This window comes from Kwoniella pini, chromosome 1 (assembly GCF_000512605.2).
Source record: "Kwoniella pini CBS 10737 chromosome 1, complete sequence".
Classification (NCBI taxonomy): domain Eukaryota; kingdom Fungi; phylum Basidiomycota; class Tremellomycetes; order Tremellales; family Cryptococcaceae; genus Kwoniella; species Kwoniella pini.
Genome location: NC_091716.1, coordinates 2,162,202 through 2,185,387, shown reverse-complemented (window position 1 = coordinate 2,185,387; position 23,186 = coordinate 2,162,202). Strand labels below are relative to the sequence as shown.

At 40.8% G+C, this 23,186-nt stretch overlaps 10 protein-coding genes across 10 annotated transcripts; 3 read left to right on the top strand and 7 right to left on the bottom strand.

The window, feature by feature from the left end:
* Positions 1-2,915: 2,915 nt before the first annotated feature.
* On the top strand, positions 2,916-4,475 carry I206_100829 (60S ribosomal protein uL3; the record flags this gene model as incomplete). Its single annotated transcript, XM_019152278.1, has 5 exons — positions 2,916-2,964; positions 3,043-3,095; positions 3,270-3,526; positions 3,593-3,961; positions 4,031-4,475. 5 exons carry the CDS (start codon positions 2,916-2,918, stop codon positions 4,473-4,475), a joined length of 1,173 nt encoding a protein of 390 aa, XP_019014416.1.
* Positions 4,476-4,697: 222 nt separating this feature from the next.
* On the bottom strand, positions 4,698-6,853 carry I206_100828 (uncharacterized protein; the record flags this gene model as incomplete). Its single annotated transcript, XM_019152279.1, has 2 exons — positions 4,698-6,633; positions 6,693-6,853. The coding sequence occupies 2 exons, from the start codon at positions 6,851-6,853 to the stop codon at positions 4,698-4,700; spliced, it is 2,097 nt and encodes a 698-aa protein (XP_019014417.1).
* Positions 6,854-7,510: 657 nt separating this feature from the next.
* On the bottom strand, positions 7,511-7,875 carry I206_100827 (mitochondrial 37S ribosomal protein uS19m; the record flags this gene model as incomplete). Its single annotated transcript, XM_019152280.1, has 2 exons — positions 7,511-7,767; positions 7,833-7,875. The coding sequence occupies 2 exons, from the start codon at positions 7,873-7,875 to the stop codon at positions 7,511-7,513; spliced, it is 300 nt and encodes a 99-aa protein (XP_019014418.1).
* A 452-nt stretch (positions 7,876-8,327) lies between these two features.
* I206_100826 (T-complex protein 1 subunit gamma) lies at positions 8,328-10,679 on the top strand (the record flags this gene model as incomplete). Its single annotated transcript, XM_019152281.1, has 9 exons — positions 8,328-8,364; positions 8,451-8,512; positions 8,574-8,653; positions 8,717-8,847; positions 8,910-9,566; positions 9,676-9,856; positions 9,939-10,266; positions 10,343-10,471; positions 10,548-10,679. The coding sequence occupies 9 exons, from the start codon at positions 8,328-8,330 to the stop codon at positions 10,677-10,679; spliced, it is 1,737 nt and encodes a 578-aa protein (XP_019014419.1).
* A 173-nt stretch (positions 10,680-10,852) lies between these two features.
* Positions 10,853-11,512, bottom strand: I206_100825 (uncharacterized protein; the record flags this gene model as incomplete). Its single annotated transcript, XM_019152282.1, has 1 exon — positions 10,853-11,512. The coding sequence occupies one exon, from the start codon at positions 11,510-11,512 to the stop codon at positions 10,853-10,855; it is 660 nt and encodes a 219-aa protein (XP_019014420.1).
* A 349-nt stretch (positions 11,513-11,861) lies between these two features.
* I206_100824 (uncharacterized protein) lies at positions 11,862-12,560 on the top strand (the record flags this gene model as incomplete). The annotated part of the gene is made up of 2 exons (XM_019152283.1): positions 11,862-11,968; positions 12,068-12,560. 2 exons carry the CDS (start codon positions 11,862-11,864, stop codon positions 12,558-12,560), a joined length of 600 nt encoding a protein of 199 aa, XP_019014421.1.
* Positions 12,561-13,781: 1,221 nt separating this feature from the next.
* Positions 13,782-16,028, bottom strand: I206_100823 (uncharacterized protein; the record flags this gene model as incomplete). The annotated part of the gene is made up of 7 exons (XM_019152284.1): positions 13,782-13,923; positions 14,014-14,412; positions 14,486-14,793; positions 14,869-15,183; positions 15,249-15,305; positions 15,428-15,531; positions 15,659-16,028. 7 exons carry the CDS (start codon positions 16,026-16,028, stop codon positions 13,782-13,784), a joined length of 1,695 nt encoding a protein of 564 aa, XP_019014422.1.
* A 347-nt stretch (positions 16,029-16,375) lies between these two features.
* Positions 16,376-16,723, bottom strand: I206_100822 (uncharacterized protein; the record flags this gene model as incomplete). Its single annotated transcript, XM_019152285.1, has 1 exon — positions 16,376-16,723. The coding sequence occupies one exon, from the start codon at positions 16,721-16,723 to the stop codon at positions 16,376-16,378; it is 348 nt and encodes a 115-aa protein (XP_019014423.1).
* A 718-nt stretch (positions 16,724-17,441) lies between these two features.
* Positions 17,442-19,748, bottom strand: I206_100821 (uncharacterized protein; the record flags this gene model as incomplete). Its single annotated transcript, XM_019152286.1, has 10 exons — positions 17,442-17,623; positions 17,689-17,799; positions 17,868-17,998; positions 18,054-18,177; positions 18,243-18,380; positions 18,442-18,559; positions 18,631-18,904; positions 18,964-19,128; positions 19,181-19,484; positions 19,553-19,748. 10 exons carry the CDS (start codon positions 19,746-19,748, stop codon positions 17,442-17,444), a joined length of 1,743 nt encoding a protein of 580 aa, XP_019014424.1.
* Positions 19,749-20,668: 920 nt separating this feature from the next.
* I206_100820 (uncharacterized protein) lies at positions 20,669-22,440 on the bottom strand (the record flags this gene model as incomplete). Its single annotated transcript, XM_019152287.1, has 3 exons — positions 20,669-20,887; positions 20,970-21,990; positions 22,067-22,440. The coding sequence occupies 3 exons, from the start codon at positions 22,438-22,440 to the stop codon at positions 20,669-20,671; spliced, it is 1,614 nt and encodes a 537-aa protein (XP_019014425.1).
* Between the last annotated feature and the right edge of the window lie 746 nt (positions 22,441-23,186).

Below are 23,186 nucleotides of genomic sequence, written 5' to 3'. Positions count from 1 at the left end.
GTTTTCGATCGCTGTGTCAGAGGTCGAGATACGCTGCCTCGTCCTGGGACATCTAATGCGCTCCACGATTGAGCGTGTATGGCGATGGGGTTCATCCTTCAGACCCTCTGACGATGAGGTTGATGTGCATGATGACAAGGAAGACTTGAGCTTTCGTCTGCTCCACCACACACTCGGCCGATGTTCGCCATATTGATTGTACTGTCAGACAACTGATCCGGTCAGCCAGACTGTATTTTCGGTAAAACGATAAATAGGTCATACCCAAAGGCCACATGCGTTGCACAGCATGTTATCCTGGACAGTGAAGACTCTCTGTGGGCTTCTGTTGGTCCGCCACATATTCGTGTGTTGCTAAGTATATCACCAATCAACCTGAGCCAAGACTCGTTCATGAAGCAGGGAGACATTTGAGCAACTCACTCGTCTACACTCGCAGTTCTGACAGACGGTATCCCGAAGATTACGCTTTTTGAGTAATCGAGATCTACCTGTAGGATATGGTGCTGCTGAAGATAAGCATGTTGGAGTCTGAAGAGGGCTTTTGCGTTGTTTACACCGGCTAGGTCGCATCTATTTGATCGATCAGCCTTTACTTCGGGATCCTGCAGGGCGAGTGGACGACTGCACTTACTTTTATTCGTTGTCGATCGTGCTGCCGGAAAAATCCCTTTGGCTAGTATAGGAGCTGCGCAGGCTATCGTATGGACGATAAAATAAGATAGCGTCAGCTCATTGCTAGATATACGTATTGGTGTTTTGGGTCGGAATAGGTGTTGCTCGATGAGGTCTGACTATGTGATATCGGGGAACAATAACGATTGAGGACTTTAAAGCGGAGAGACTAGATATGATCCGTCCGAGCACAGATGACATGGTTATTGAAAGGTAGCTCATGACCTAGTGTGTGAAAACAACGAGATATGTCCTGACAGTGTTGCGTGCGAGTCAAGAAAGATAGGTCGGATCCTGACTTGAGGCAAGATAATGACAAGTGAAAGCGAAAGGAAAAGGAAAAGGAAAAGGAAAAGGATAAATGGAGGGTTAAATCGGAGTTGAAGTGAGATCGAAATGACTCACCTTGCGCTGGCTTGAGTTGTATATCGGGTCGTGAAGGGTCACGTACTTTGGAGTTGACCAGAAGTGTTCGTGTAAAGAGAGTGAAGATTGATAGAATCGTGTAGAAAGGCTACGAGGTGATTTTGGATCCCATGCGCAAGGGAGTTCGGTAACGATGTAAGACATATATCTGTGTTCCAATAGCTAAGTGGAGAGGAGAACGAAAGAGAAATATTAACAGCTCCAGCTATGAAACAGAACGAGCATGGTCTACATCCGGAGCAGGAGGAATAATTGAAAACATCTTAGCATTGTTGAATGAAGGAGAAGAGAAAAGATGGTGTGAAGAAGACGATGGATGTTTCTAGATCGTTTTCATCTGATGCAACGAATGTTTTCAGTGCAGTCAACTTTGACAAAATGACAAGTCGAACAATCAAGCTTATCGGACTTTGTAGAAACGGAAGTCAAAATGCACATCGCATCTGACAAGTCGTCCCTGATGGTTTGATGTTGACAAACTTTGATCGGAATCCCGGAAGTGGGAAGCATGTTTCTGTTCATTTCCTCCGATTTTGCGTCTAGACTCATATATCCATCAACTATGAAATTTGGGGTCAAGGAAGAAGAGGCAAAGAATCACACTCTACGATTTACGGAGATGATGGTGATCTAAATGTTTTAGGTAAAGAATCATTGATCAGCGTTTTCTTGGAAAACCACTAAGAGAATTTGAGTGGAAATTTTTGGAAAAGAAGCTTTGGATGTGATCAATACGTAAAGGACAGGTCAATGCGTTCGAGGTATCCGTTCGTACTTTTCCCTTTGACTTGATGCTCACTGAGAAACTCCCTATCGACCATCAGAACCTAGACGTTCCTTTGGACAAACACATGAATTCGTCATTTCCATCAAAACTTGAGAAACAAGGGACCGGCATTGCGAATTACCTTCTTGGCGCAAGGAAGAATTGATGATAGCTTGAGGTGCTACCTAGCCCTGTTAGCTCGACATGGCTCCATCCGCCCGCAATGTGTTCGATGCGATGTGCCATGCCTAGATCGCCGATAGCAAAACAAGAACTGGATGTTCTCTGTTTTTATCATTGGGTACCTTACTGTAGTCGTCCTCCACAATATTCTTCGCACTAGATTATACTGTCAGTCCGATTATGCTTGTCATCAGCTTCTCAAAAGTCAAATCCAAGTTCTTTCGAGAGAGAGAAAGACTGTCTTCACCAACACTCCTTTGAGCTAGCGAGCGGGGAGTATGTCATCGGATCAAAGCGGCGCATTGTCTTTCGTTTATCAAATATCAAATCTCTTTTAAATTGCGCTGTTTCTGGTGGTTGACGAGCTTGAACATGATAGGCAAGAATGAAGTCCATCCTTTGTCGAAGCCGCTTGGCAACGTCCTGGTTTCATATTTCTCATTATACGACAAAAGCATTAATTATCTAACTGTTGTAATCATCGATCATGCGTTGACTGATGACAGTCGATCCGAGGGTTCTTCACTGCGTCTCTTGGACTCAGAGGTGAAAAGTGGAGGTATGAGAGCGTAGGGAGCTGATTTAAAGCAATGTCGAAGTTGTCGGTGTTAATTTTGCTTAAGACCGATATAGGGGCTTATATGTCCACGTGGTCTGATGCCTCGTTCTGCTTTTTAATATGATTGACCCTGAATGTATGGCATTACAACCATTTACTGTTGGATGATACGGTGCATTCCCTCGTTTGGTGCATACACGCTCACTCTAAACACGGCACTTTGTGTCTCTGAAAATCTTTAATACTTCATTCAAAGTTGTTTGAATCTTCTTCATCCTTCAAGTCTTTTCAAAAAAACATAAAAAAATGTCTCACCGAAAATACGAGGAGCCTCGTCACGGTTCGCTTGCTTTCTGTGAGTATAAAAGCTTTATCGTTGACTTGAATAGACAATAATGACGATGAAAGGCTGATTGACTTGTTTGAACGATAGTGCCAAGAAAGCGAGCTGCCCGACACAGAGGAAGATGTAAGGCTTTCCCTAAGGTTAGTTAGTATTCTCATCTGGATTATAAGCGACTTGTACAAAGCAGGCGGGTTGGGAAAGTTATAGGTGGACACACAGAGAAATGGAAGGTTGACGAAGGATGGGGGAGAATGCGATGTTGGGATATCAAATCAGAGAGGAACGATGTTAACGTTTCTCTTTCTGTCATATAGGACGACCCCAAGAAGCCCGTCCACCTTACTGCCACCATGGGTTACAAGGCCGGTATGACTCACATCGTTAGAGATCTTGACCGACCTGGATCCAAGATGCACAAGAGAGAAGTTGTTGAGGCCGTTACCGTTCTTGAAACTCCTCCTATCGTCGTTGTTGGTGTTGTCGGTTACGTAGAAACTCCTCGAGGATTAAGATCTTTGACTACCGTCTGGGCTGAACACTTGTCTGACGAAGTCAAGAGAAGATTCTACAAGTGAGTGACAATTTTCTGTGCATGGAATTAGGAAGGGATGATTCTAAACTTTTTGCCTGTGAATAGGAACTGGTACCGATCTAAGAAGAAGGCTTTCACTAGATACACCAAAAAACACACCGAGAACAACGGTCAATCCGTTACTCGAGAATTAGAGAGAATCAAGAAATACTGTACCGTTGTTCGAGTTCTCGCCCACACTCAAATCTCCAAGACTGGTCTTTCCCAAAAGAAGGCTCACTTGATGGAAATTCAAGTTAACGGTGGTTCCGTTGCTGACAAAGTTGATTTCGCCAAGAACAACTTTGAAAAGACCGTTGAAGTTGGATCTATCTTTGAACAAGATGAACCAATTGATGTCATTGGTGTAACCAAGGGTCACGGTTACGAGGGTACCACCGCTAGATGGGGTACTTCTAAACTTCCAAGAAAGACGTGAGTTCATCCTCCAGCGATTCCTTCAACGATACTAAGATGACAAGACTAACCTCATGTCTCATTTAGTCATCGAGGTCTCAGAAAAGTTGCTTGTATTGGTGCTTGGCATCCATCCAAGGTAATGTTCTCTGTTGCCCGAGCGGGTCAAAGAGGTTACCATTCCAGAACATCGATCAACCACAAGATTTACAGAATTGCCAACGGTTCTTCAGGATCTTCAGGTTCAACTGATTTCGATTTAACTCAAAAAGATATTACTCCTATGGGTGGTTTCGTTAGATACGGTATCGTTAAGAACGATTTCGTTATGATTAAAGGAACTTGTGCTGGTCCAGTTAAGAGAATTCTTACTCTTAGAAAAGCTCTTAGAACTCACACTTCAAGAGCTCACACTGAAAAAGTTCAACTTAAATTCATCGATACTTCTTCCAACTTCGGTCACGGTAGATTCCAAGATGCTGCTGAGAAGAACGCTTTCCTTGGTCAACTCAAAATCAAATCTGATGCTTAAACTATTTTAATTTAGTTTAATATCGATTTAATGAGTTAGGAGGAAGAGAAACAGGATGGGATTGATGGATGGGAAAATCCATTTTGTAATATCATGATATTCAACGTTTTCATATGCATTGCTTGAAACGTGTGAGAACGATTTGACGCAGGTGCAATGAAGCATATCATATAAACATATACATATTAATTATTGTCTGCATCATTAAAGCCTTTCCTTGAATTATCCTTTGACTTTGTCTTTAGTTTTACTTTTCTTTGATTTTTTAATTTTCTCTTTCTCCTTACCTTTCATCCTTTCCTTTTCCCTCGCCAGTCGTTTTTTACTCGTCTCTGTAATTACATTAGCCTGATCGCTTTGTTCAAAAGCTCTATCGAAAGGATTACTTGTCTCGGATCTGATGACACCATCGACATTATCATCTCCGGTCACAGCTATTTTCTCATTCACCTCAACATCTTTTTGCTCCGATTTATGCAAAGCGTTTGTAGGCAATTCCTCTACATCTTGATCTGTATCTAAGGGGTTGTGTTTGACATAATACGAAGGAATTAAATTTGTATTTCTAAGTTGTTTACGTCTACTGACTGAGATAGTACCTGATCTAATTAGGCTTTCTTCTGAAGATACCTTTTTATCAATTTCCGATTGTACGGTAGAATTGAAAGCTGAAATATCTTCGTTGTTCTCTATTGGAGCATTGTCTTTGAGTTTGTTCGTTTCAAGCACATTTGACTTGGCGTTATCATTATTGTTCAAAGAGGAATTCTCGATTTTCGCTTCGGTTGAGATGGATTCAATGCTATCTTCGCCAATTCTCGATATTGATTCCTTCTTCAAGTCATCACCTGCTGTTAAATGTTGCTCTTCTGTTTCGGAACCATTCATATCAATTGGCACAACTTCAAATGGAGAAGAATTAGGAGAATCTGTCTTTTGATTCTCATTTTCGGCTATGATGGAAGTATTTTGTCTTGATCTAGGATATAATTTTGGAGGTCCAAAAGTTCCACTTCTTCCATTGACATCTACATTATTATGTTTTTCTTTAAGTATCTCATGATTTGTAGGAGATTCTTTTTCTTGTTCAATTTTAGAATATCCTCTTAAAGGTATAAATGGTTTATGTGATTTAATAACTTTTGATGGAAGTTTAGGATCTACGAAATTATTCTCGTTGTAATGAGAAGAAAACCTTTCATTAGATTTTGGTAAATCATCCATAGATCGTTTTGTATTATTTTCACCTTGATAAGTGGGATTTGATTTTTCAATTTGAGATTGAATTTGATTTATTGTTGAAAATCTACGTGAAATATGATTTGAATTTAAAAAAATTGAATTTTCTCTTGATATTGATAAATCATTACTTGGATTAGTTATTTCTAAATTAAATTGATTTTGATTATATGGAATTGGTGAACCTGATCTTGAATTTAATTTTGAATTTGAATTTGGATTTAAATTTAAATTTAATTGATTATCATGTTTAATATTTTCAATAGGATTTGAAAGATTTTCTTTTTGATTAAAAATTTCATTATTCAACTTTTTAAGAGGATTAAATATTGATCCATTAATTGAATGATGAAGATTATTTTGAGAAATAGGTATAGGTCTTTTAATTGAAGGAACGTTTTTTAATTGAGTTTGATTTGAATTATTTAATTCATCTTTAATTATAGAAGGTTTCAATTTTAAAGAATGATTAGAATTTGATAATATTGAAGGTCTATTCGATTTAGGAGGATCAAGTAATTGAAATGATAATTTATTACTCTTATCACCTTTATTAGAATATAAATGTATTATATGATCTTTTTTGTTTTCTTCACTTAATTGATTTTGATTTTGAGTTTTTAAGTTATAATTATCATCAATATCAAATGTTACTTTTTTGGTTTCATCAAATTTGTTTATATTCTCTTTTTCAATTTCTTTTGTTTCCCAAAATTTAGGATCTTTATTTAATCCATCTTGAATAAATTCAAATCTCGTTTGATCAATTTCTTCATCAATTTGAGCAATTCTCTTTCTCTTTTTTCTAGTTAAAAATATACATAAAAATGAAATTAAAAAAATTCCTAATGCGATTCCTACACCTGCACCTATCAACATAGGAGTAGAAATTTTGTTTTTAGTACATGATAAGTAATCGCTAAAATCGTGATATTTTCAGCTTTAATTACAATATTTTATATTTAATTAATGACTTACCTAACAGATCCGTTATACTCGCAATCCTTGGCATCGTCATCATCGTCCTCCTTATCTGTAGCCGGCGTATTCGTTTGAGCGAAAGTTTGCGGAATCAGTAGTAGGTATGTAAATATTAACAAGACCTTCAGCAGAGCAGATTTAAAGTATATAGTAGGCATTATAAGGAATGTGAATTCCGGTATAGGTATAGTCAATAATGGGAGGGAATATATTAGTCGAAAAAGAACGTGAGTCTGAGCAGGATCGGCCAACGATGTGAATGATCGATTTGTTGGATGATCTACTAATTTCGGATTGATGATAATAAGTCTTCTTCAGCCATAAATGATTTATATATGCCAGAAAGCATATTCTGCAAATACGAGAATATTAATGGTAGATTTACCATAAATTGGTTGATGCCAATGTTCCATGATAGTGAGAATAGTCAACATCCTTGTCAAACCCAAAGGATGTACTCTTTGCCTTATGTGTCATACAATGAACGGATCGACGGTTTTAGCCAAGAAAGGAGTCGAAAAGTGAGACATGAATCAGTAGTACCCTTAATTTGGGTGACTGTTTCATACCTGTCAAACAAGAGCTACCAGTGACAAGAATAGCGCTGCTGCAAGGGGAGACTTCTTGAAGCTCGACAATGAGCATTCGATAAAGTTGCATATCGAGAATAATTTGGGTATTTGCATATATGCTGGGTATAGTTCAACGAATTTAAATTGGAATCGGTCGAAATGGGTTTCGTTTATAGGGTATACTATGACGAATCTAATTCTTGGTTTTTCTAAAATCATAATTGAGTCAGATTAGCGGATCCTTTAATGATTCATTGATTTGATATGATATTGAGAGACTAACCTATAACTCCATGCTTTTCTCGTACTTGCAAATTCTCCTAATTTATGTCCAACCATCTCTTCAGTAACGGTTATTGGTAAATAATCTTTTCCATTATAAATCATGAACTTTAATCCAACGAAATTGGGTACAATTGTACATGATCTTGCTTTTGTGAATATTGGTGTATTTGATTTTAAATGTTGTGATAAAGAAGGGAAAGCAGTGAAAAATGGTCCTGTAAATTGATTATTTGTTGTTGTAAGCTGATGAGGCCCTTCGACCAATTGAAATATAACTCACCTTTCCAGGTGGACCGTCTAAGTACCAGAGATGTTGGGTGCATTTTGCCTGTTATTGCTTGATGTTGTATGATCTTCTGTTAATAGACAACTGCAATATATCCAAGTTGGTTTAAGCACTACTCAAAGAAGAGCCAGGTGAAAAATCAGCATGATGTGGCAATTTCAAGGTATATACTAATATATAAATGTATTATCAGTATGGATTATAAGTTAATGATGGAACGCGCTCTGGCATCTTTCGTGTCTGCTCGAACATTTCATTAACTATTTTGACAATTATAATTAGGACATCTCACTTCGACATCCATAACATCGTATACCCAACCCTTGTCTAGAATTGTCACGCTCGCTTATCAAGACATATTACGACCCTCTCGTGCACCAAGTATCTCAATAGGAAAGATTGATCTCTGGTTCAAAAAGCACTGAAAAGTTAACCTCCACCTTCTATATCGTTCTAACACCCTTCTCTGCAAAGTAGATCACAGACAAGATGGCTATGCCAGGAGGAGTACCCGTCATGGTGATGAGTGAGTGAACTTGCCTCAATCCATTATCCACGACAGGTATCTCGAGCTTCACCTTCTACAGCAGCAAGCTGACATATAGACAACAGACACCGGGCCTGAGCGTCAATCAGGTCGAAAAGCTCAAACTGCAAACATTGTAGCTGCCAAGGTGAGCGCTACATTCCCATCTGCTCAAGCACTACTAGCTGACATATAAATTTGCGTCACAGACGGTAGCCGATGTAATCAGAACTTGTCTTGGGCCAAAGGCAATGTTGAAGATGATTTTAGATCCCATGGGCGGTATATTGTCAGTTCAACTTCGTATCTCCGTCGTTCTGAAGGTGTAATCTGACAATTTTTATGTCATTAGATTGACCAATGACGGTCACGCTATCCTCCGAGAGATTGACGTAGCTCATCCAGCTGCTAAATCCATGATTGAATTATCTAGAACTCAAGATGAGGAAGTAGGAGATGGTACTACCAGTGTTATCATTCTTGGTAGGTGTAACAGACCAGAAACTTGGTTCCTACAATGCAACGTTCCTAACACGATATTGTAGCCGGTGAAATACTTGCATACTCTCTTCCACTACTCGAAAGACATATTCACCCGGTCGTGATAATTCGAGCCTTCAAGCAAGCATTAAATGATGCCCTTGAAACTATCTCATCGATCTCCATTCCTGTGGATATCTCCTCCGAAAAAGAAATGATGGCCTTAATCAAAACTTCAATAGGTACAAAATTCTCTTCAAGATGGTCAGATTTGATGTGTTCATTAGCTTTGCAAGCGGTTCAAACCGTTGCAGTATCGGCAGAAGCTGAAAGTGGGTTAGTCGGTGGAACCACTTCTTCATCATTAGAAGATAAAACTGCCGGGGCTCCATTGAACATAAAGACGGTGGATATCAAGAGATATGCAAGAGTCGAAAAAGTTCCAGGTGGTGAAATTGAAGAATCAAGAGTTTTATCAGGAGTTATGATAAATAAAGATGTAACTCATCCTAAAATGAGAAGAAAGATTGAAAACCCTCGAATAGTCTTATTAGATTGTCCATTAGAATATAAGAAGGGGGAATCTCAAACCAATATCGAGATACAAAAAGAGGAAGACTGGAACAGAATCTTACAAATTGAAGAAGAACAAATTAAGAATTTATGTGAAAAGATCATAGAGTTCAAACCTGATCTAGTCTTCACCGAGAAAGGTGTATCGGGTGAGTATCCTATCATAATTGCATTTCCTGTTATCGTACATCACAATGATGCGACCCTGTTTCTCATTCCACACCAATTGGTCATTACTGACGGCCATTATCTCGGCAGATCTCGCTCAACACTACCTTCTCAAAGCCAATATCACCGCTATCAGACGAGTTAGAAAATCAGATAACAACCGTATTGCCCGAGCTGTAGGAGCTACTATCGTAAACCGAGTTGAGGACTTGAGGGATAGTGATGTCGGTACTCAATGTGGTTTATTCCATATCGAGAAGTTGGGAGACGAGTGAGTGTGCATCCTCCGTCCTAGGTGGGACTCTCACCTGATCTACTGCCTCGTCGCTAAGTCATGCTGCTTAATCATATAGATACTTTACATTCCTCGATCAATGTAAGAACCCCAAGGCGTGTACAATCTTGCTCAGAGGACCTTCGAAAGATATCCTCAATGAAATCGACCGAAACTTGGCAGACGCGATGTCAGTAGCTAGAAATGTGGTATTCAATCCTATCTTGGCTCCTGGTGGAGGTGCTACAGAGATGGCCATCTCTGTCGCTTTGGGTGAAAAGGCTAAACTACTCCCTGGTGTGGCCGGGGCACCTTACAAGGCTATTGCGGATGCTCTCGAAGTCATCCCAAGGACATTGGTGCAGAATTGTGGTGGTAACGCGATCAGGACGTTGACCGAGTTGAGGGTGAGTCGCGCTCCCATCCAACGAAAGGGGTAGTACAAGGTCTAAAGTTTATACTGATCCAACGTCAATTGTATAGGCTAAGCACGCTGCTGGTGAACATATGTTCGGTGTGGATGGAGATACTGGTAAAGTCACCGACATGAAGGAATACGGTCTACTGGAATCGGCATCAGTCAAGATACAAACACTGAAAACAGCTATCGAGGTAAGTTTACTTTCATGACCTAGCACGTACCTTAATCGGCGATGACAAAAATTGATGTCATGCTTTTCCCGTTCAGTCTGCTACTCTCTTGCTTCGTGTTGACGATATTGTATCTGCCCGAAGACCAGGGGAAGAAGCTGGTGCTGGAGGTGGTGTACAAACTATGGGAGGAGAAGAAGGACCAGGTGGTGAGATGCCTGAGATGTAGAGTGGCCAGCTGTAAGGAAGTGCCGAACGTAACGCAATATCATGGATCATGCATAGATACAAAGTTCATTAAATATTCTTTTCAACGAACGCCTATGCCTTTTTGACAATACCTCATTATTGTAATAATGGGTACGACAATCATATCTGTAACATCTAATAAAGTCTAATATATCATAAATCCTTAACCATTACAAAATCTCTTCTTTTTGATGAACCAGCATAAAAAACTTTTTCATCAATTTGAATAAAACCTAATTTTTTATAAAATTTAATTGCATTTTCATTATTTTCCCAAACACCTAACCAAATTTGATTTTTATTATTATATTTATTTTTAATAATTTTTTCACTTTCTTTAATTAATAAAGTACCTAAACCTTTTCCTTTAAAATTTAAATTAATATAAATTCTTTGTAATTCAATACTTTTTAATTTATTAATTTTTTTAAAAATTGAATTTGAATTTGAATTAATAACTAATTGTGAAATACCTAAAATAATTTCTTCTTTTTCTTTTTCTTTTTCTTTTTTATTTGAAGAAGAAGAAGAAACAATTAAAATAAATAAATTATTTTCATCTTTAATTTCTTTTAAAATTGATTTAATTGATAAATTTGTATTTAAATATAAATTTAAATCTTCTTTTGTAATTGACCAACCAAATAATTTTGACCAAGTTTCACTTACTAATTTTGAAATCTCTTTTGCATCTTCTGGTATTGCATAACGTATTTTATATTCTGAATTTTCAGGAATGGAAGAAGAAGTTAATGTTTCATAAGAAGATGTTGAATCTACGTTAGATGGCTCGAGTGATGATGATTCAGTCATAATTGATCACTGCCACTTTCTGTGATTGAGATATGAAAAGGGCAGAATTTTATTTGAAATTAAGATGAACAGATAATTGACTTGCTTGAAAAGATGACTTCGAATGACACGAACAATGTCGTGATGATTTCGACTCGATATGAGCATAATAGTGAGTGTATCTGATAGTATCTTATCTAATGATCCGGTTACTGAACCGACTATTTGGATGACCACGTGGTGACCGTCGAAGCAATCATGTTCCGCTTCCGTGCTTTTCCTTTTGGTGTGACTTCATACTTTTTGAACTGCTTTTTACATCGCAGCTTTCACGAGGGAAGAATATCAAAAGTAAAGCAACTTCAACACCATGTCAGGATTCATACTAGGTACTGGATCAGGTATATTAGCTTCAGCAGCTGTATATTACACTTTATCAACTTCCTTAAGAGAATCAACAGCTGGACTGAGATCCGAGTGAGTTTTTATAATTCTAAAATGCGTTCTCTCTTTCCGTAAACGATCTCATACTCATTATATGAGATAAGCTGATTTTCCCCAAAAACAAAACGATAGACTTCACAATTCATCGACTCTTCTTTCAAACTCTTTTGACCCAGTTCCCCCTCCTGCTCAATCATCATTGATAGGTCCTTCAGCAGGATACTATGAACCTACATTTGGAGAAATAGTTAAACAAAGGTGGAATAATACAATAACATCTTTAGTATCAGGTGTAAGATCAACAGATTGGGAAATAGTTGGTAAAAATGTATATGAAGCAGGACAAGGTGTAATTGAAAGAATTCAAGAAGTTACTCCAACAACAACAATACCTTCAAGTTCAAGTCCTATAGCTGAAACTGAGAAAGTTCGTTCAACTATCGCTGTAGTACCTGGAACAACTGGAATAATAGATGAAGCTGAAAAATTACCTGAAACTAAAGTTGGAATCAATAAAGTATCAAAAGTTGATTTGAGGAAAGATAGTTATGGAAATGTCATTGGTAATGAAACTAAAGTTGCTTTAAAAAGAAATGCAGAAAAGGAAGGAAGGAGATTAGTATGAAAATGGTGTGAAGTGAAGACCAATATAGAGATACAGGTGAAGATGAAATCACATTATTATCGGGTTGAGACAAATATTCAGCCCTCATGATGCATTGAAAGCTCTATTAGCTAAAAAGTCAAAATTCGCGGCAGTATGTTGTATTGACGGATCATCTCAGAGTGGGCATGGTATATAATTACGTCAGATCACACTAATCAGTCATTGTCCATCAAAGCTCACAGAATAAGACTACGGTAAGTAAGTCGAACTAAAATCTTGTTCTCAAATAATAACGATGATTCGAAAATCATCAAATTACCATTCAAAGTTCAGATATTCGATAAATTAGATGACAATTTGCACGTATCGACCAATGGTGTCAAGTCCTTCTTGACTGGTGATTTATGGAATATCGTCACTGATTATTCCGCCAACGAGATTTTATCATTCCTTTTTGATATTTATACTCCTGATAATAAAGCTTTGCCTGACCAAAGAACTTGGGCCCCTTCTTATGCTATTATGCCTTATTGTAAGTACCTGCACTTTCTCCTCATTGGTCTTGAAAATAACGGAGATGTTTAGATGATGTACATGAATTAGGGGATGACATGTAAGTTGACTATAAGAACTGCATTTATTTCCAAGCGGTTGGTCTTTTCCATTGTCGTGATTAGTTGGTTTGCGGGTAACGACGAAGAGGTCACATACGACTTTACCTTAACTTATTTGACGATTAGGTGGAATGGTGGATTATGGGCAGGAGGTGATACAGTAAAATTCACTGTCAGTTTAGCTGATTTGCATTAATGTCCCAGGATCACGAATAAGATAATGCTTGAATCACAACCAGGTTCACTATTCGTTGATTACGCCCGGTCGATGGTATATCTATTATGACCATCATACAGGTGCGGCGATGGGTAATTACGCCACGATAGGAGTTCAAATGTGGTAGTGAGTCGATCGAGTGATTGTCGTCGAACTAAACTGATAAGGTGTTTTTACAGGTCGACACGTGGTGGTCAACTTCGGTCGAGCTTGCCGAATGGCGAGGTCATGATGCGAGTGAAGCGAACAAGCCGAGCAGATAACATGACGATCACGATATGATTCACACCAGTGTGGAGCAGATGGAAGCGCGTGATAACCATAATGAATCGCTACTAACATCAATTTCATGATCATTCGTTATATTGTTGAGTTATGTTGATACAGTAAAATACAATCATTGATTTTCTACTGAGCCAAGTCGTATGATCCAGTCGAACAGGTCCAGTCCCAACTATCGCCATTTTCACATTCGCCCAGACCTAGGCCCCACCAGTCATTAACTATTCTCGCAACTGCTTCTCGGCCCGATATAGTTTGCGTTTCCATCCTGCAATGACATCATCACAGTAGTAAGTTTTAGGCGTCCATTCCTTATTGTCAGAGTACTAGTTCTAGATTCTATTGTGGGGTTACTCACGTAGAAACCCAAGCTTCTTGAGCGGCAAGGTAATGTAATCCTTTAATAGGTTCAACAGGAGCGTAAGAGGCAATAGGGCTGAGTTTTGGGTACGAATCCCATTCTTTTCTCAATAACCAAGTCGGTTCTTCGCCAATCAACGATTGAATAAACCTATCGCTCAAACGAGTCATGGAGAAAATCTTTGCCGCATATTCACCTGATCCAGGTAAAACTTCTCCATGCCATGATATCGATTGGAATCTTGGCGGAGGAACAGATTGTTCCCGTGAGGTCTGACCGGTAGTCAGAACTGTATTGGGAATATAGGCGTCGTCTGGTAGACCGAAAAATGAAGGTAAAGGATGAGGTTGTGTGGTCGTGAAGTAAGTCACGTGAAGATGGATATACTTCTGCTTACTACAAGATCGAAGCAAGGGATGATGTGAGCTGCCAAAAGCGAGGTACTAGCAGAAGATAGCATCATACTCACGGAATAGGTCTTACGAAATGTGACGATAAGCTCTTTGAAATAGGTGAAGAATGCCATGGCGCAGCGAAGATCACCGCATCAAAAGGTTCTTCATTATTGATCTCGGTCTTGTTTGATTTGACAACGAACTGGGATGAACCAAGAGGTATGATTTCCGACACTTCCGTACCAAGGTGAATTGTTGCTTCACTATCATCTAGCATTCCTCGGAATATTTGCCAATTTCCGCTTTCCACTTGAGCTGCACCCCCCGTAGCCATCGAAACACCTGCTCCAAGACCATGTATCTGATTCATATCGGATGCGTACTGCCCGGACATCATGTCATCAATAATCTACCCCTTATGTAGCGAAGGATGAAACATAAAGGACATCTCACTCACGTTGACTCTTGTTGAACCTTCCCAGATCTCGCCAAGCCATTTATCACTGACTTTTACGACGTTTTTAGCCCAATCTTCTCCTGTCCTTGTTGTTATCTCATTTCCCAGTCCCAGATCCTCAGCAAAATCCTCGATACTTTCTACTGGACCTCTCTGGGCTAAGTAGGCTGGGTCATATAGCTTCAAGAAATTATTCACTAGAGCTGATACTGCTGATTTCGTTCGATAAGGTGACATCGGTCCGTATCGCCATAAGGCCTTAGCTGAGTCTATCCATGATGAAGAGCTTGTAGTAAAGAGGAATTGCGACCCATCCTGTATCATTTAGTCCAACGTTGATCAGCTCGCCAGTGACAGCTTGTAATACAAATTGAACGTACCCAAATACCAATTCCTGATTCCCCTATGTCCGGATTTGCTAGCGTCAAGTTGAAATACTGATCCATTGAATACGGAGCAAGTCAGCTTTAGCTACATACGTGACGCCCAAAAGTTCAAACGGCGATTAGAGCCGTGAGGTAGTGTAAGCAAAAATGTGAAACATGGAAATCCCACGGACCTCTACGCCTTTCATCATATTCCGATTGGCTTTCACAAATATACTCCCACCTAGCTCCTGAGCTCGAAGTCTAGAATCACTGTGAGGATGAACTGTGGTACTCCCTGATGCGACCGAGCCATATATTAGCTGATTAATCCATTCGTTGTGTTGGTTTCGAGCTGTTGCAAGCCTGACAACCTTGTGGCCGACAAGCAAGGCAGTATATACGATTACTCCAGGCTGACTCACTACCACCAACATACCCCTCTTTGTCAAAGACTACGATTTCTCCTAATCGAGTTCCAGCATCTACGCCCAAACGAGATTCCACCACTCTAGCTGCTCTTCTTAGAAAAAAAGCAGCCGCACTTCCGCTCGCTCCTGCTCCTACTATAGCTACTCTCTTCGGCCTATCTTGTACCCTTCCTCCTTCCGATACAGTATAGTTCGCGTTATCGGGTGAAATTATAGTATCTTCATGCTGAGAGAAAAACGGAAGTGCCGAGGTGATGTGTCGATGGAACGGTTGAATCAGCAGTAAAGTTAAAATGAAGCATAAGGAGATTGAGATGACCTTGGTACGCAGAGGAATGTCGCGAATTTTTCGTGAGAGGGACATAGTGATAGGTCGAGTTTATCAACTTGAGGCCTCTGAGATGAAAACGACTTCAGAAAGCACCTGTACACAGGTGATGATACAGGTCGCTTATAGAGTATATACAGCGTTATTTTTGACTATTGTTCACAGTCGCATTGAGTGAGAACAATAACCTCCACCCAAGTTTGCGTAATGACATGACCCCGTCAAGTGGCGATAGGCGGTGGCAACCGATGCCAATAGATGAAAGGATGGTGAGACCGTCTACAACAGGCAATATGTACTCATACTGCCACACCAATATATCGGAAACAAAGAGATATAGTCTAGATGTCCCGACTGAGAGGCGTCAAGAGCGGTGATATATACTACATCTCATCAGGAGCGATAAATTTCCCACCATTCACGATTGAGTACGACAACTGGCAGGCCGGCATTTCGTCCTCAGTGCTCCCTTTATCCACCTTCTCCCAGTAACCCCAAGGCTTGACCCCGCCGGCAACGGCAAAATGATCGTGAATTTTCTCGTCTCCAACATGGTTGAGCACGCGCTCGCACATAGTATAACCATGTTGCGAAGCTGCCCCGTTACCGTAGTGATCGACAGAGAGATTGGGGTGTTCGGAATCTCGCCCGTCCGTCTTGGTAGAGATGTCGGTCACTTCCCACTCTTGCCTTCCCGACTTTTTTGAATACTCGTTCCAAGATTCCTCCATTGATATGTTCGCTGGGAAATTGTATGAATTTGATTACTTTGTCGCTCGATTCGTACTTGAATACATGTTTGTCGCTCGGGGCGGCGGATCCGGTAAATGACATAATAGCAGTGGAATATGGGGTGCGATTTTGATTTATCGCAGTGAGGTAGACTTGACAATGCTGGAATGCGGTGGTGAAAAATGAGAAATTGTTAGGTCACACTGACACCTTATATGCTGTGTTAAGACGGTTTGTGTGCTACCAAACCCCTCCTTCAGCTTTCAAGCTATGAAAGGCTTAGGACAGCTGTAGACATGTATGCTTTGGTGTCCTTATAAATCAAGTCGTAGCGACAGTCATAAGAGCCCTGGACTCCCATAAAGAGATATGACATCAGAATGATGCTTTCACGGGGTGATGTCCTTCCGACTCGAGTCAAAGTGATCGTTACAGGTGGCCTGAACTTCTCATCAAGGTATATATGTGTTTGAACGCTTTCGACGAGCGCACGACAGACGATTTTGTTTCGCCCTAAAGGAGGAACCGAGTGGTGGCAAAATTTTGTGTGACGTCAACTTGAGAAATGGTTGTCTGCTCAAGCTGCAGTTTATTTTGTATTTGCATTATAATGAGAATATCTACGGTCATATCTCTGCTGAGTCATCCATTTTCGATATCCTTGTACTTCGTCCCTGGTTCTACTACCAATCACTATGGAGGACCACCTTGGTTGGTTTATCCTCGTTGAGCAAGCCATCCACCGTTGACCTTACCACCAGCGACTGGTCGCTTAAGCTTGTTGGCTTTATCTTCAACAACGAAAGTGGCAAGCACTGTTTCATTGGTACTATGAACTCTGACATCGTCAATGCCATAGTAGATAGCGGTAGCTTCTTTTCTAGTGAGATGTAATTCGACTAAGGTTCAGTAGCAACATTAATGCTCTATCGCGGTCTCTTCGTCATTCATTCAATGAGCTCACAATAACCTCTGGTGGCACCTTCAGTCCATTGTAGCTCTTCGTTCCCAGTAGCATTGATGAGTGTTTGAGCTACTTGTAGGTATTGCTCTTTAGGCAGAGGCTTATTGGCAGCTACAAGGTAGGTCCGAATGTCAGCCGTACAGTAGTGTAGTTCTGAGCGTAAAGGTGACAAAGCTCACTAGAATTATAACCGTGAGAAGAAGGTGAGGATACAGCCGTCCCAGCGAATTCGACCAGGTATGATCCATCACCAGTAACGGTATTGTAACCTTCTTTGTCGTCATAAGTGATATCAGATACCCAATTTGCGCTAAAAGCAAAGAGTCAAATCATGTTTCAGGAATATACAATCATCAATTACTGACTGAGAATCGCCAGAAATGACGATGACATTGTCAATATTATTCTGGCTGATGGTATCGATAACTCTTCTTCTATTAGCCTTGTATCCGTCCCAAGAATCGACGTTATCAGATACTAAGTTAGCAACTGAACGAGATATGTATAGAGTAAGCGAATCAATCCATGAAATCCGTCAATCCAGATACACTCACAAACGATTTGCTGACCAAGGATCTTCCATTGAGCGCCACGATCAGAAGAATTTTTCAAGCCATGGTATAACCAATTTTCCTGGCGTCCACCCATCAATGATCGATGTTCTTCCTCCTGGAGAAGCTTGACCTCATCCGCTGATGACATAGATATCTTGTCAGTACATAATTGAGGTTATCTATCGTGAGTTGAACTAACTGTTGTAATAGAGATCGGTAAGATCTCGATTGTATTGTCTAGTATCAAGCATATACAAATCGGCTAAAGTACCGAATTTGAAAGATCTCCATATTCTCAAAGAGTCGTCTGTGTCAACCTAGTGACAAGGCGGGCGACTATCAGCTAGCGTAACTTGGCACGATCAAGTCAAGGGAGAGATGAGCATACAGTTCTGATGGGCATCCATTCGAAGTAAGCTTTGACTGCGTTGGCTTTTCGCTCGGTGAAAGAGGTATTGTACTGGGTACCAGCAATGGTGTCATTGGAATCGGCAGAACCGGATTTCCATGTGTTATCAGCTACTTCGTGATCATCCCAGACTAGTTGCCAAGCGTGACTTTGGTGAAGCGCTTGTAAATCGGAATCGGATCTGTATTGCGCGTATCTTGCTCTGTAGTCATCAAGAAGGAACAATTCTCGGTTGGGTTCAGGTACTCGACCACTGAAGCCAAAGTTTCAGCAACGTCGATAGGATAGATGTAACAGGTTGAATTGGCTTACATGTCCCGTCCATCTCCATAACATGAGTAATAGTCTTCACAACCATCACCCCTATACTCGTAGATGTAATCGCCAACATGAACGGCATAATCGATAGAGTCTCGAGCAGCAGCGTTACCATATGCGTTGAAGAACCCGTATGGATGGTTTGAACATGAGAAGACACTGTGTATTCCAGATCAGCTGTTGCTCGGATGGTGAGGATGGAAGGACTCACGCAAAGGACAGCTTGTCGATATCATCATCGTCCACAGTAGGAGTAGTCTTGAATCTGCCAATAGGTGAGACATTGTTTTTATCCGCACAATTGACGAATCGATAGTAATAAGTTGTCTTGGGATCCAAATCCTTGGCTTCAACTTTGTAAGAGTAATCTACATCGGTGGTGGTCCATACTTGGTCCGAGGTAACAAGATCTGACCAAGAATTGTTCTGCTTGCTGACTTGATATTCGAGACATACAGGTCGAGAGTCATCAGTGGTGGGCACAGGGTGGGTCCAAAGGATTACCGAGTCAGATTCTTATGTATTTTTTGAATCTATCAGCCTTCTTCTGCAATTCATATAGATTCTCTAACGAAGCACTCACCAGGATCACCTGAAGCTACATTGTAAGGGAATTCAAGCTGTCCATCATAGTATTCCCATCGTTTATGGTTTTTCTTCACGAAATTTCTATTCGTCCCAAGTTGAGGAGCACGATATGAAGGTGAATCATATGCCCTATTATGTTGGGTAGACCCAAGGACGGAACCCACAAGCGAAAGTAGGACTATTGACAACATGTTTCTGTTTTGGGTTGGAATTTTGGGGTTCAAGACCTACTGTATCTTCAGCTGCCAATTCCTCGTCCATCTTATACAGCTCCATTATCTGTTCGTATCCTGACTGTTGACCAACCGGATTACCGAGATTGATAAGTGCATTGAACAATTTCAAGCATTAGTGCGAAAGCTCATGGAAAATTACGAAACACGTTCGCTGTTTGCCAACGAATGATCAAGCATAAATAACTCATCCGCAGACCTTTCTGTCATTCGACCGGAGCGCCTCCACCGGATTTATCCATACGATCACAAGAACGTGCTATTTTTTGGGTCCGACCAATTCCATTTACGCTAATAGTCCTCAATGACAGGCACTCCCTTTCTTATAAGCCGCTGAAACGTTCCATGTGGTCAGCTTTCTAACACACCCAATCCGTTGAGACCCAGGTATGTATGAAAGGACGAACATGAGTAGTTTTAGAAAGGAATTCGGGAACAAACATCACATGTAACGTGATCGCATGCGAAGACCGTGCGTCGACAAATAGGCACCGAGAAGAATTCCATACTGCGAATATCGCAGATGGTTCGTCTTGGTGAGAGAAAGAGTCTATTTAAATTACTGATCTACTCACTGCCTGCGAAAAAGACAATCTGGTTGATATTCGTCTAACGCTTTCAGGTGTGCTTTTGCTGGTGCTAGCGTCTGAAGGGCAAACAAGGTAACGAAATTTGTTACATGAGATTTGAAAAATGGTATTGATGGATGCGCCGAAATATGTGACAAAAGGTATACAGTAATACAAGCAGAAGAACAACCAAACCCCGAACGACATAATGAGCCAAAAATTCCAATGGATCCAAAAATGCAATACAACATTAATTATACAAAGATCTGAGATAAAACCTAACAGTCAAAGAGAAGAGCAGGCCTATGTTTATGACATGAAGAAAGTCTCGGCCATATCTTGTTCATCTTTGCTCAGATTCATATTGTTCATTTGGCCTCTTGCGGCAGCAGCGATCGAAGCTGATGAATGAAGAGTAGGTGCACAAGATTGCCTATTTCTAGCGATCCGAGCTTGTTGTGCTTGATAAGCATCATACGATGTAGGTGGTGGCATTGCTGATTGTCGCTTTGCTACAGGTTTGGCTTTCTGCAATCAGATGAAGATACTCAGCGTTACGTACGGTGTGAAACAGGACAAACATACAGCGAAGACTAAGGGTAAGACTCACATCGGATAATCCCATCACCGATTTCCTCCATTTGCTTTCTTTCCTGCCTAGATCACCCAGGCCAGTCCCGACAGGCGCTTTCCTAGGCGGACTCGAACCAGCCAGCTTCATTCCTTCGTAAATCTTTTCTGGCGATAAGCCCTGATTTTGGTTTTGAGGGGATGTTGAAGCGGTTTTTAGTTGAGGCGCAACTACCGAAGTTGCGGAAAGAGGCGTAGCGATCCTAGTTTCCGCTGACGATGAGAACACAGACGACCTTACACTGCTCGCTGAAGCTGGACCATTTGTAGTAGTTCTGGAGGGTATTCGAATTGGTGCAAGAGGTTTGACCACGTCAGTTGACTCGATGTGATCCTTCTCCGGTGAAACAGGTGTTGCAGATATGACGGGAGCAAGTTCAGGAATTGACTTGGATTCTTCTTCCTCCTCGAATTCGAATCCTTCTAGACTCAACATAGCCTCAGCCTTCTTCCTCGTGACTGTGGACTGCTGGGAAGAGCCGATCTGTGATGCTGTTGAGGTCGAAAAGTCTGCTGCAGGCGCAGCGCCAGGCGGTAAAGTTGGAGGTTGTTCCAGCATAGGAGAGGGAGGTAAAGGTATTTTGAGTGGGTCAGACTCTCTGACTAAGGGTATGGATGGAGTGACAGGTACAGGGGATTGCACAAATTGCTTCGCCGAACTTGGTTGACCTGCTTTCGATGTGGCTGATGCCGGTACACCTTCAACTTTCGATGTATCGATTCTGGGTAACGACGGTTTACTATTTCCTGCGACGGCCATTGTCTTCCTTTTGGCTAAGGTGGCTGATTTGTCATCCTTGATGGCGGGTTTCTCATATGGAGTAGACGAAGGCGCGGGTGTTGTACTTGATCTACCAGTGAGTTTTCGAAGGAAAGACGCAAAGCCTGAGGATTGCTTGGTTGGCATTGGTGGTCGTGATGGGGCAAATACATTGGTTTTAGGTTGCGAGATTGTCTTCTTCTCCGTTATAGCTGGAATTGCTGGAACAGGCGGTGTGGTTCTAGACAAATCAAGAATCAACTCAATCGTTCAGCGTTTGTGTTGACTTGTACAGATTAACGTTCTATGCAACTCACTTCTCACCTACACTCGATGCCCGTTCTCTACCTTTTTCACCCTTCTTTCTGAGTGTCTGCATCGATTTACTCAAATTCAATCTACCTTTCTTCGCTTGCTTCACAGGACTATTGTGCTCTATTTCCTCGTCGATCGTCGCTTCGATCTTTATAGGTGATGAGCCGTTTTTGATAGATACATGTAATAAGGGAGGTTCGATAGGAGTTATAAGTGTTTCTGTATCTTCGTTTGAAGATGCCACTTGATTCAAATGCAATTGCGAATTTTGCGAGTCTTCGATAGTCGATGAAGAGGAATGAGTTAGAGACGGTCGAGAAATTGAGCGTTCCATTGTTTCGCTATGGGCTGATGGCGCAGTCATGGTGATTGACATCTTTCCTCCGCGTATCGTAATGAGACCAATTGATATGAGACTTATAGATATGTCGATAGAAAAGGGGCCTAAGCCAAAAACACGGTGACGGCTATGTTTCTGTCAGACACTTTTACGTGAGACAGCAAACTGATGTCAGCTGATGACTTCAATTAGATTCCTTTGTCGCTCAGCCACCAAGCAAGGAAGTAGTGTCCCTTTGATGTGTTCCATGAACACGCATAGCTCATTGAGACCAAATAGCAGAGAGCATACTCACACCTGATATGCAGTGGGGTCAGACGACCAACGATAATTGTCTACACGGTCGAGCTGTTTTTTTTTTTTTTTTTTATTTTGGCCTAAATTCAAATACCGGAGAAATCGGGAAAAACGGAACCGGATACACTATACTTGCTGTTGTCGATCGACGCGCTATTTACGTAGAATTGAGTACCTAGCCTAGAATGGACAATGATAATCGATTTATGATCAGTATAAGAATGAGAAGAAGTAGAGATAGGTTTGAAGGATCCAATAGTCTGTTGTTGTTGTCATACCAACGCATGCATTGAATTCTCGTTAAAGTGATCAGTTGACTCGTCATGCTCGATGAGCTGTCGACTGTGCAAATTCAATATTTGTTCTTCTCCCTGTACTATGGCAACTCAATCGTCAAAATTTACCCAAAACGTCTCTATACTGCTTAATTTGATTTGTATATTTGTTTACCCCGTACCTTCAATTTCTATTTAACCCTTAGACTT